Source organism: Euleptes europaea, chromosome 10, assembly GCF_029931775.1.
Source record: "Euleptes europaea isolate rEulEur1 chromosome 10, rEulEur1.hap1, whole genome shotgun sequence".
Classification (NCBI taxonomy): Eukaryota; Metazoa; Chordata; class Lepidosauria; order Squamata; family Sphaerodactylidae; genus Euleptes; species Euleptes europaea.
In genome coordinates, this window is record NC_079321.1 from 18,458,169 (window position 1) to 18,471,467 (window position 13,299).

General features: G+C 45.9%; 1 protein-coding gene across 4 annotated transcripts in view; it reads right to left on the reverse strand.

Annotated features, from left to right (window-relative positions):
* FBXW11 (F-box and WD repeat domain containing 11) overlaps nucleotides 1-2,454 on the reverse strand; it is a 123,105-nt gene extending 120,651 nt beyond the window's left edge. For 2 of the 4 annotated variants that reach the window (XM_056856416.1, XM_056856414.1), the window contains exon 1: nucleotides 2,352-2,411. Coding sequence is in view for 2 of the 4 variants with exons in the window: in XM_056856415.1 (XP_056712393.1) it covers nucleotides 2,352-2,396 (45 nt within the window). In the remaining 2 variants the exon portion in view is untranslated. Of the gene's footprint in view, nucleotides 1-2,351 lie in introns of all 4 variants that reach the window. The other 2 variants (XM_056856415.1, XM_056856412.1) reach the window with 2 other exon arrangements.
* Between the last annotated feature and the right edge of the window lie 10,845 nt (nucleotides 2,455-13,299).

A 13,299-nucleotide genomic window follows, 5' to 3' on the forward strand; every position in this document is an offset into this window, starting at 1 on the left:
GCCTTGACTATTTGTTTCTTTGTTAGATTTTTAGGCCACCCTTTCCTGAACAGATCAGTCTCAGAGTGGCTTACAACCATATGAAACAGTCTCCGAGTCAGTCCGTAAACACAATATCTGTATCCTCGCTAAAAAAAAAAAAAAAAAAAAGTGCCTTCAAACCCTAGCAGAAACAAACTACAAATTAACAATAAAAACAACTATGACAATAAACAACACAGGAGGGAGATAGAAGAAAAAGAGGCAGGGAGAAGGGGAGGAAAGCCAGATGGAAAACCATTGCTGTCCTCCACCATAAGCCTGGTGAAACAGCTCAGTTTTACAGGCCCTGTGGAACTCATTCAAGTCCCACAAGGCCCAGATCTCACTGGGCATAGCGTTCCACCAGGCTTGGGCCAGAGCTGAGAAGGCCCTGGCCGAGGACAGCCAGATAATTTTGGGGCCAGGGATCACCAGAAAATTTTCACCAGCCTACTCGCATGTAGGACAACAACGTTGGAAATGCGGCTACACAAAAGACTGTCCCAAGCCAAAACTATAATACAAACACGGAGAAATGCCCTCCTCCACTAAAACAAATGGGATGTTCCCTTTCACACACAATCCCCTGCAATAAGCCACTGCATCTAGTCACTTCCTTAAGAACAAAATACTCATGATGCTGAAGCTCAAGATGATCTCCCCAAGGAAAGAATTTTCAGGTGGGAGATTTGTTGCACTAAAGATCAACATTTAAAATAATATGAGTTGGTCTGATCGGTTTGGGGACACTTTACTGTACACTGATATATTATATGATAGTAGCTTAATGTTGCCTTTTGTGTCATAGTACAGACTCAGATTAAATACATCACATTTAAACAACCATATATCTGTAACATACACACATACATCATAGCTTCACAACTGCTTATAAAGTTTCCCCCTGTTGCTACTTTAATCATTGCTTGCCATCTTAGCTTTATGCACACATGGAAGGTTTAGGTTTTTAAAATAAATCCTGGTTTGCTATTTTTCCATAACTGCAGGGCCCAGTCTACAAGTGGTCATTATAAGAAATTACTATACCCAAAAAGAACAAAGCACTCAATTGATTCTAACAAGCTGAACAATCTATTCAATATCATCAGCATTGGTGTTCAGATGATGATTACCAATGCAATTTCATTTAACAGTGCTTAAATATTCCAACATTCAACAGAATGTTCTAACAAGAGAAGGAGCCTGTTTCTCTGGAAAGTGGCCTTTTTTTATTATGAAATCTTAAAGGTGGCCACCTTACAAGAAGGAAATGGAATTTGGGCAAGCGGGCACAACAAGATGCACCATTAGCCAGAGGGCCTGTGAAACCCAACAGCCTCCGCTTGCTGTCCACTCCAAATAAGAATGGGGAAAGGGGGCGTTTTAACCTGTGCAGTTAAAACTCACGCTGCTGAATCACCTTGATTGATTGATCAAAGCTTGCAGTAGCCAAGAGACCATCACTGACACCCCCCCAGTCATCCCTTGATGAGGGGGGAGGCAGAAAAATGAACCAGGATCTTAATTCCAAAGGGGCATGTGTACTGCGGCCAGAAAAATGAAAAGGGGTATGATGGTATCTTTTAAAATAATAATAATAATAAATTAGATTAAAATCCTGGCACCTTAAAAAAAAAAAAAGAAGAAGACGACTGTATTTCAGCTTTCACTGACATCACAGCATCTGGAGAAATAACCTCCAGCCTACAAAAGCTGAAACCAGAATACGGAAACCTGCATCCCAAGACCCCTCTGCTGGCTCAGGGCATCGCCAAGGGAAGTCCTGAATCCTTCTGAGCGGGGAAGGGAAGAGCGAAAAAGAGATGGAAGGAGTGGGGAGTGGGGAGTGGGGGGGAGAGACCGAGAACCAGGCCTTGCACCTGCGCTGCCCACCACACCTGCCAGGCTTTGTCCTGGTTGCTTGCGATGCGGCCAGGCAAGGCGGGTGGGCGAGGAAGGCCGAGGCGGCGGCGGCGAGGGAGGAGAGCCAGACCCTCTTTCTTCCCCCTCCCAGGCTAGATTTTACGGGGGGGGGAGGGGACGCCCTCTGAAGGTGGCTCTCTCTGACAGACAAGGGCCTCGCCTCGAGGATGCTTTTGGAACAAGGGAAGGGAAGATGCGGGGTGTGTGTGTGTGGGGGGGGGGATGGGGAGATACGCTGGTTGCCTGGAAGTCCAAGGCCCGCCCCCTCGCCCCTCACTGCGGGGGAAAAGGGAGCGCGGGCGAGGAGAGGCCTCCGCGCCGGCGCCACCCTTTCCCTCCTCGCGGCGTCTCCTCTTCCCTCCGGGGCCCGGGGGAAGGAGCCGAGGCGGGCGGCCTCTCCCACTCACCATGAGCTCGATGGTCTTGTCCTCGATCACCGACTCCGGCTCCATCGCGGCTGGGGGGGCGGCGGCGGCGGCTCCTCCTTCTCGGCGGGGGAGGGAAACCCCCGTCTTGACCCTCTTTTTATTTCCCCCTTCCTTCCTTCCCCTCCCGGCCCTGTGAGGAGGAGGAGGAGGCCGCCGCCGGCACCAACAGACCGACCGACTGACTCACCTCCGCCTCCCTCTCGGCCGCGCGCCCGGAAGAGGAAGTGAGGCGGCAGGCCGAGGCGGCGGCGGCGGCGGCACCAACGGCGACGTCGCCTCCCCTCAGCCGCAGCGGAACGGCGAAACCATCGCGAGGGGAGGTGGTGGGTGGGACTACCACTCCCGAAAGGCTATGCGGTCTTCGGCGGGGGAACGACTACCATGACCGGCATGCACAGCGACAGAGGAAAGGAAAAAAAAAAGAGGCCTTCGCTACCCTACCTCCTTAGCGGCTGGCGCTCGTTGGAAGGCTGGTTCCCGGCATGCAAGGCGGCGGTTTCCGTTTTGGGACTCTGAGGAACGGCTTTAGTCGACTGCAGCGGAGTTAATCAGCGGTCCGATGGCGCTTTAAACAGTTTAAAAAAAAAAAAACAAGGATACGGTGCTTCGTGACACGGTAACGGTGCCAAAACATAGATCCTCAAGACCCACAAAAATTTCCAAGGTGTAAACTATGAACTTTAAAATACTTCTGGACGGTAGTAGACAAGGGCAAGAGTCCAGTAGCACCTTAAAGACTAACAAGAATATTTTCTGGCAGGGCATGAGCTTTTGTGAGCCACAGCTCCCTTCTTCAGATTCAGCTAGAATGTGAATCCATCTGTCTTTAAGTAGAGGACAGTGAATTCAGACAAGCATTAGTATTAGAAAAGGGCAAGAGTCCAGTAGCACCTTAAAGTCTAACAAAAATATTTTCTAGTAGGGTAGGAGCTTTCGTGAGCCACAGCTCACTTCTTCAGATCAGCTCATACCCTACCAGAAAATATTTTTGTTAGTCTTTAAGGTGCTACTGGACTCTTGCCCTTTTCTACTACTGCAGACAGACTAACACGGCTACCCACTGTGAATTACCAACAAGAGATGTAGAAAAGGGCAAGAGTCCAGTAGCACCTCAAAGACTAACCAAAATATTTTTTGGCAGGGCATGAGCTTTTGTGAGCCACAGCTCACTTCTTCAGATACAGCTAGAATGTGAATCCATCTGTCTTTAAGTAGAGGAGAGTGAATTCAGACAAGCATTAGTATGTCAATGTGAACCGTATGTAAATGTGAATAGCAGGCGTGATGGGATTGGGTGTGGTATGCAGAAGAGTCTGAATTCACTCTCCTCTACTTAAAGACAGATGGGTTCACATTCTAGCTGTATCTGAAGAAGTGAGCTGTGGCTCACGAAAGCTCATGCCCTGCCAGAAAATATTCTTGTTAGTTGGTTCTTGTAGGTTATCCGGGCTGTGTAACCGTGGGCTTGGTATTTTCTTTCCTGACGTTTCCCCAGCAGCTGTGGCCGACATCTTCAGAGGAGTAACGCTGAAGGACAGTGTCTCTCAATGTCAAGTGTGTAGGGAAAGTAATATATAGTCAGAAAGGGGTTGGGTTTGAGCTGAATCATTGTCCTTCAAAAAGTAACAAACCTGTAAGTATCAAGATAATGTGCTAATGAGGGTGTGGTATGTTAATATGGAACCATTGTATCCTGAAGTGATCTGTTATTAACATACCACACCCTCATTAGCACATTATCTTGATACTTACAGGACAATGGTTAGCACATTACCTTTGTTACTTTTTGCAGGACAATGATTCAGCTCAAACCCAACCCCTTTCTGACTATATATTACTTTCCCTACACACTTGACACTGAGAGACACTGTCCTTCAGTGTCACTCCTCTGAAGATGCCTGCCACAGCTGCTGGCGAAACGTCAGGAAAGAAAATACCAAGACCACAGTTACACAGCCCGGATAACCTACGAGAACCAATGAACTATGACCGTGAAAGCCTTCGACAATATTCTTGTTAGTCTTTAAGGTGCTACTGGACTCTTGCCCTTTTCTACTACTGCAGACAAACACGGCTACCCACTGTGAATTATCTCCTGGACATTATGTTCGTTCTACTATTGGAGACTAACACGGCTACCTACCTGAAACTATCTCCAATATCTTAAAAGCCCATCACTAACTTACTATAAAGAGTGATATTTTTTTATTTTTCCTGATTAAATTTGAAGTTTAAACCCCTAGCATTTTTGCTTCACAAAAATCTACGCTGAAGTAAGTTTTGTTAGTGCCCCTGGAGTCGTGTATAATTTTCCTTTCAGGAAAGTCTTAAGGGTTAAATATGTGGAAAAGGCTTGGAGGTTTCTCGAGTCCACAATACTAGAGGCCCGGCTAGATTGTGTACAGCAGGTCAGGAAAGGTGGTATTAAATCAAAGAGGTCACCATCAGGGCTAACTAGTAAGGTAAAGGAAGTTAGAGGCGGGGAGAAAGGCTTCCTTCGGAAACTGGAAGGATTGGCTAAACGAGGCAAACAAAAGAAAACACAAACTTGTAAGCAAACAATGAGGGAAAAAAAAATTAGGGACATAGCGCTAAACACATCAAGATCAACAATAACAATTCTTTTAAGTACATTAGGAGTAAGAAACCAGCTAGGGAAGCAGTTGGACCACTGGATGAGAATGGGAGTAAAGGAACAATAAGGAACAATAATCACAAAAGTGATTGCTGAGAAACTAAATTCTTCCCATCTGTCTTCACTGTTGAATATATAGGGCAGATACCTTCTCCTGAACATGTTTTGGGGAGGGGGTATGAGGAACTGGGGCAAATACTGTTAACGAGGCAGGAAGTCCTAGAGCAGTGGTTCCCAACCTTTTTTTGACCAGGGACCACTAGGACTTTTTTGTTCGGTGCAGGGACCCCAAGGTTCAAAATAAAAATTCTGAGTATTTGAAAATAAACTTTAACCATAACTGTTAGTTAAACATCAAACTTAGAATAATATTTGAATATATATTTTTATAATAGAGAACTTTTAATTGAAAATATTTATTTATTATGGGTTTATAACTTTGTTTCGTGGACCTTAATTTAGTTCTCGCGGACCCCTGGTTGGGAACCAGTGTCCTAGAGCGTCTAGACAAACCAAACTAAGAAATCACAGGGACCAGATGGTATTCATCCTAGAGTTCAAGAACTCAAATGGGAAATTGCTGAAATTCTAACAATGACATGCAACATGTCCCTTAGATCAGCCTCTACCAGAGGACTGGAGAATGGCCAATGTAACACTCATTGTAACAACTCAGGTTGCAGGGGGGACCCAGGAAATTACAGGCCAGTTAGCTTAATGTCTGTTCCAGGTAAATTGATGGAAAGCGCTATTAAAGATAGAATTGTGAAGCATATAGAAGGGCAAGCCCTGCTGAGCAAAATCCAACATGGCTTCTGTAAAGGTAGGTCCTGTCTCACTAACCTTTTAGAGTTTTTTGAAAGTGTCAACTATAATCTCATCTATTTGATGTCTTTCTCCCCTCAAACCACTACAGCACAATTCGGACTGTCAACCTTGAGGTGGTGCCTGGACTCCTCCAGGAATTACAACTGATTTGCAGATTACAGAGATGAGTTCCCCTAGAAAAAAACAATGACTGCTTTGGAGGGTGGACTCTGGCATCGTACCCTGCTAAGATCTCTTGCCCCTCCACAAACCCCACCCTCCCCAGGCTCCACTTTCAAATCTCCCGGAATTTCCCAAACCAAAGTTAGCAACCCTAACCATGATCCACCTCAAAGAGTAAGAGAAAAAAAAAACAGCTTCAAATATCCATGTCTGGTATGATAATAAGCATCACTATAGCCTTCCCTGATCTCTAAGCTGAAAAGAAATTGTGCTGGCCAATGGCCGTAACAATAAAATGTACAAATGTGCTGAAGAGAAATGTTTCCTCACTTTTCTCTGAAAATGACACCAGCTGAGGTTTGTAAAGTTTTTTTAAAACACTGTGCATTTACTAATTCCAACCTCTTGTTGAATTTATCGTAGTGTGCTGAATCTGCACAACTACAGTTTTACATTCTGCTAGCAGAGCAGCTCAAAGATCCAGAAGTATCCTCTCTGAACCTGGCCTTGAATTCACTAGATAAGGGCTCCCCTAACCTTTTTGAGCCTGCAGACACTTTTAGAATTCTGACACAGTGTGGTAGGCACAGCCACAAAATGGCTGCCACAGGAGGCAGAGCCAGCCACAAAATGGCTGCTGCAGTTTACCTTTTGCTGCACATTGAAGATCCTTGTACAGCGGTGGCTGTTGCTGCCAAAGCAACGTTTTATAAAACTGCACAGCCAATGGCCAATCAGAAGTCTTGCTGGGCAAAACCCCTACTCGGCCCTGCCCACTTCCTAAAAACACTTGGCAGGCGCCGCTGTGCCTACAAGCACCACGCCTGACGATCTGGAATTACAACTGATTCCCAGGCTACAGGTATCAGTCCCCCTGGAGAAAATGGCTACTTTGGAATGTGGGCTGTATGACATTGTATCATAATGAGATCCTGCCCCTCTGCAAACCCCACCCTCCCCAGGGTCCACCCCCAAAATCTCCAGGTATTTCCCAACTTGGAGCTGGCAAACATACATGCACTAGATCAAGGGGATGCTAATACATGGGTTCCTCCAGTGGATCACAGAGCCCCAACTGCTGAGTCATCAGCTCTTCTAGAGCAGCCTAGTTATTTTTTTTTGCTGCTTTTGGGAAGGATATGGTCCTACTGCATTCAGTTTGCCAAACTCCAAGTGGCGCCTGGAGATCTTCTGGAATCATAACCGATCTCCAAACTAGAAATAATTTCCTCTGGAGAAAATGGCTACTTTGTAGGCCTTTATGGCATTATCTCCCACTGAGATCCCTCCCCAAACCTCCAGAATTTCCTAACCCAGAGATGGCAACCCCAGTAAGTGCACATATGTAGACCATGGGGGAGCCACACCTCCCTTTCCAACAGCAGCATAGTGAGATGAGGTCCCTCACCTGTGGAGCGTATTCCTTCATGGCTCTGACCTTTGGTTTATTCCACATCATGGTATACTGCTACTGCTGCATTTGTTTTCTGGCTCCAGCTCTCTTGGTCTTGGCCTCAGTGAAACCATAACTCTGGCTCCCCATCTTCCTGCTGTGTGAGTGCAATGTCACATGACCAGAGCACCTGCCCTATGAGGAGCAGTTAAAACGCTTAGGGCTGTTTAGCTTGGAAAGAAGGCAGTTAAGGGGAGACATGATAGAATTCTATCAAATTATGCATGGTACTAGAACACGGGGTCATCAGCTGGAGGGTGAGAGATTCAAAACAGATAAAAGGACATATTTTTCACACAACGCATAGTTAAATTATGGAACTTCCTGCCCCAGGGTGTGGCGATGGCTGCCAACTTGGAAGGTTTTAAGAGGGGAGTGGACATTTTCATGGAGGAGAAGGGTATTCATGGCTACTAGTAAAAATGGCTTTTAGTCATGATGCATATCTGTTCTTTCCAGGATCAGAGGAGCATGCCGAGCAATGCTGCTGCAGTTGTCTTGTTTGTGGGCTTCCTAGAGGCACCTGGCTGGGCACTGTGTGAACAGACTGCTGGGTTTGATGGACCTTGGTCTGATCCAGCATGGTCTTTCTTATGCAAGCTCAATTATTATTATCCAACATCCTTAGCAAGTATTTAAAGGCAGCTCCGTTGGTGCCATACTCGACTAAATGTACATGCATCCAGCTGTACATGCATGCAGGATTCAGATCCTTACCCCAGAAACACCTCTGCAGTCTGGCCTTTCGCTCAGAAAGCACCCTGTGCACCAATGAGCAAGAGGGTTCTCTTCCATCATAAACTCACCACTATGACATCATGGTCCATAGACTGGCTGTCAAGTCCTTGGAAGGGAAGTGGAAGAGTCAGATGCAGGCTTTGCTTATCGCTAGGCTAGTCGGAGGTCTAGGTGAAGAGGCGGCTGCCAGCTGGCCAGAAAAGTAGCCTTCTGGGAACATCAACAAAATAATCATCTTCCTTACAAGAAGCGTATTATTTGTGTGTTGGGGGGTTATTTTATTTCACCCTTCCTTCAAGCAGCTAGGTATGGTATTCGTCATCTCCCCTCCCCACCATTTTATTCTCTCAACAGCCCTGAGAGGGAAGGTTAGGCCGAGGGAGTTTGACTAACCCAAGATCGCCCAGTGAGCTTCCATGGCAGAGCAGGGATTCAAACTTGGTCTCCCAAATCCTAGCGTGGCACACTGTGATCACTACATACACCTTACTGCCTCTCTACATGCCTCTGTATGAACACCACATGAAACTGCCTTATTTTGAATCAGACCATCGGTCCATCAAGGTTAGTCTTGTCTACTCAGACAGGAAACAGCTCTCCAGGGTCTCAGACAGAGGTCTTTTACCTCACCTGCTACCTAATTCTTTTAACTGGAGATGCATGGGCTTGAACCTGGAACCTCCTGCATGCCAAGCAGATACTCTACCACTGAACCACAGCCCATCCCTCCCCAAGGAGACATTAAATGAGCATTTGGCTAGCGAACTGATTCTGTGTTTGGAATTCCACCACCTTCCTAATGGGTCTGACTAACGTCTCTGTGGTATTCAAGAATTGGCACAATCTTACACCAGTCTCGTAAGAAACAAGCATTAATCGAGCATGGTCTATATTCAAAATAAATAAAAATGGCAAACTCAAGCAGCAGCAACAGAGCTTCTCAAGTTAAACCTGGTTAAAAGAAGAAGTTGGTTTTTATATGCTGACTTTCTCTACCACTTAAGAATCAAACCAGCTTACAATCACCTTCCCCTCCCCACAACAGACACCCTGTGAGGTAGGCGGGGCTGAGTGTGACTAGCCCAAGGTCACCCAGCTGGCTTCATGTGTAGGAGTGGGGTAACAAATCCAGTTCTCCAGATCAGAGTCCACCACTCCAAACCACCACTCTTAACCACTACACCACGCTGGCTAGAGAGAAGGCAGAACTGCATTAAGTCAGTGGAGTTACCAAGCTCCCTGGGAAAGCGCTTCCAAGAAAGGCTCACAAGTGCAAACAACCCCAACGCCATTTGGGAACGTCTCTTCCATTAGCTCTAAGTGCACTGGGCTTCTAAACAGCTCTGAAGCATGAGTTTTGCACACCTGCTGAAGTCGTCATGGGCTCTCTTGCGCTGCACACATTTGCTTTCTGCGTACAGCATGCCCTTTCCAAAGCACAACACATTACCTGAGTCAGGAGGGTGTGTGACCCTGAAAAGTCAGTTACTTGCTTCACGCATCTGCAGTTAAACTGTTCAGTTACCTTTTATATGAATCCACTGCCCCTTTAGTGAACGGAACCTTGGCTTACCTGTAAGGGTTCCTTCTACTCTGAGGAAGGAGGACATCTTCAGCAGTGGGTGGTTCCCTTCCTATGCTCAGGGAGGCAGGACTTAATTTTCTTCTTCCTGTCTCCTGAGCCAGGACCACCCCCCAGGCTCCAGTTTGAGGACTTCTCAAGCTAATACAGCAGAAAGGAATTTATAAGTAAATAGAAGAAGATACCCAGTTCTATTGTTACTAAAGTTTGTTGTAACAATCATGTAACAGTGGAAACTGCAAGTTAGGAAGGAATATGGTATCTTTCAGAGGCCGCTAGAGGTTGACTTTTGGCTCGTAGTGGATTCGACATCTTACTAAGTGGTCTTCAGCTGGTCATGTACATTCTTCGCCCTGGGTGGGCAAGATGCACTGCAGAGGGATCGTATTTAGGTTTTCCCCCCCAACTGAAATAGTAAGTAAGCATCTTTCCTGGAAAGAATGATGGCTGCCCATCCGTGGTGCTGGCTGCCATCAACATGGAAAACTCTCGCAGGGAGCTATGCTAGCATAGAAGAAACATTCCAAGCACCACTGTGGCGTAATAAGGACTAACTGGAATATATGAGCAGAGTTTGGTCTCAATGGTGGTGGAAAGTGCCATCAAGTCTCAGCTGACTTATGCTGACCCCAGAGGGTTTGCAAGGCAAGAGCTGAGCAGAGGTGGTTTGCCACTGGCTGCCTCTGCATAGCAACCCTTCCTTGGTGGTCTCCCATCCAAGTACTAACCAGGGCCGACCCTGCTTAGCTTCCAAGATCCGACTAGTCTGGGCCATGAAGGCCTCAATAAGATGTCACAGTACTGTGGCTTTCCGATGACACACAGGATAAGGGTGGAAAGGAGGTCAGAGCAGTTCTGAGCAAGGCTGTCAAAGATAGGACTTTTTGGAGAGGACGTTTTGGATAGGACATTTTGGAGGGCATTGATTCATAGGGTCGCCATGATCAGAAGCGACTTGACGGCACTTCGCACACAACACACACAAGGAGGTCAGAGCAGTTTATGCAGTAGGTTATAAATTCATTAATCAAAGGCAGTGATCAAATTTTGTAAGCTGCTAGCTTACAAAAAAAAGCATGACAAAAAGACAAAAAGGGACAGGATTTTTAAAAATTGTCATTAATGTAGATTGAAATTGTCATTCAGCAGATGCAAAGTTGCTCTGATGTCACCATGCAATATTATGGGCACTGGAGTTGGGTATGCAAGAGATTCCACCTTGAATCTTTTAGAACTGTCTGATTGGCTGGTGCTTTGACTTATCCCCCAATCTTTTCCTAACCTAGCTCCATTCCTCCTTCAAGTACCCTGATTCTGGGTACTTCTTGCCTCAGCGGCCCTACCTGCTGAGCTAATTTCCATACAAGCTTCACAGAACCTGACAGCCTAATCATAGCATTATTATTAAATTCTGAAAGTGGTAAACTGCAGTACTGCAGTCAAAACTGCTGCTCGCAACCTGAGTTCAATCCCAATGGAAGTCAGTTTCAGGTAGCCGGCTCAAGGTTGACTCAGCCTTCCATCCTTCCGAGGTCAGTAAAATGAGTACCCAGCTTGCTGGGAGTGAAGTGTAAACAACTGGGGAAGGCACTGGCAAACCACCCCGTAAACATAGTCTGCCTAGTAAATGTCAGGATGCAACATCACCCCATGGGTCAGTAATGACCCGGTGCTTGCACAGGGGACCAACTTTACCTTTTACTTTATTATGGTTATGTGTTGCTAGAATTATTAAGCTGTCATGCTTATTTTATTGGTTGCATGTATTGTGATTTTACTGTTCTATTGTATTAATTGCTATAGCTCTGGGGCTGATAACACTAAATGAACGAAGACCCTTTCCTACCGACTACATACAATATCTCACCCGAGAACCCCAAGACAGCACAGCTAGAAAGGTTTTTTTTTTACAGCAGGCCTAAAGAATTTTAACTAGAATAATGTTTTAAAATTGTGTGCAATGTTGTTGTGAGCCACCCCGAGCCTGGCATTACCAGGGAAGGGCAGGATATAAATCAAATCAATAAGTGCATCTTGGGCTTTAGATCTCTAGCTCTTAGTAACTGATCACAGGAGTAGGTAGTATGGTGTTTATTAACAGCCAGGCACCCAGGTCTTACTGTCTGTGGATGTTTCTGGTACAGGGACTTGGGCAGTCAGCAATGAAAGACCATGCAGGATGAATTGTCCTTGTGTCTTTCCAGTCCAATGTGTCTATTTTATTTTTTGTGCTCTTGGGGCTAGTGCTGCCAACAGTTCTCGCCCAACCAGCTATCAGACAAAATGCCTGAAAAGAACATGTCAACATGACCCAGAAACAACAGCGGTGGCTAAAAGAATGAGTGAAAAGCACTGCAGTAAAGCCTGCAGGCCTCACGCTTGAGAGTAATTGCAGAGAGATGGCCCTGTTAGCGTGTTTGTACTGCCATAACATCTCTGCTCTTGAGCAGACCAAGCAATTTATTGCGGCATAAGGTTTCACGGGCCAGAACCCAATTTATTCCTTCCATGCATACACATGAACACATGAAGCTGCCTCATACTGAACCAGACCCTTGGTCCATCAAAGTCAGTATTGTCTACTCAGACTGGCAGCGGCTCTCCAGGGTCTCAGGCAGAGGTCTTTCACGTTGCCTGTTTGCCTAGTCCCTTTAACTGGAGATGCCAGGGATTGAACCTGAGACCTTCTGCATGCCAAACAGAGGCCTGAGCCACGGCCCTTCCATCCATTGGTTAGTTATTTGTGTAGGCTACCATGATGACAGTTTGTAGCTATCCCAGAACGAAGTGTGTACAGGCTATCCATTGGCCAGAAACTACATGGTTCTGAATACTGAGTGTTGGAGATAAGTTACAGAGGCATCAGGAATGAGCATAGCTATGTTGCCTAGTGGTTAAGGTGCTGGGTTAGGACTGGGGAGACCCAGGTTCTAAATCCCTGGGTCATAGAACTGCGATTCCACTAGGAAAACTAAGGAAACCACATACTGCTTTGGATGTTCCCAAGATAAAATCTGGTCTTCGGTGCACAGCTGTGGTACCAGGCCATTCAGTTGACCAGCCAGGAACACTTTCTCTTGCAGGGGAGAATGTACCAATCCCTGAAAAAGCAGCTGCCTTTTTCAGTATAGCCACTGAGATAAGATTCTGGATACCGAAAGATCTCGGTTAAAACACGTACAACAGGAGCCAATTAACTGCTTGAAGGCATTAGCATTCTATTAAGAACAATCTGATGTTCTGAGACAAGCAACAGCCAAGGCAGCGACCCTCCCGCAAGTCAAAATAAAATCAGGAATCCAGGCTATATTCTTAAATATGGTTTAATACTCTTCTCCATTTCTGTACATCACAACACCAAGATATCACTGCTGGGAGCTCTCTGAAGAGGCTACGTAGTATGCAAAAAAGGCTAGGATTTCCACCCTCGTAATGTGTCTGTGTAAGTGTAATACATACCAGTATATATTGATATACACATCAATATATAATGCAATATATATCACCAGAGATAACACATTGATTAAAG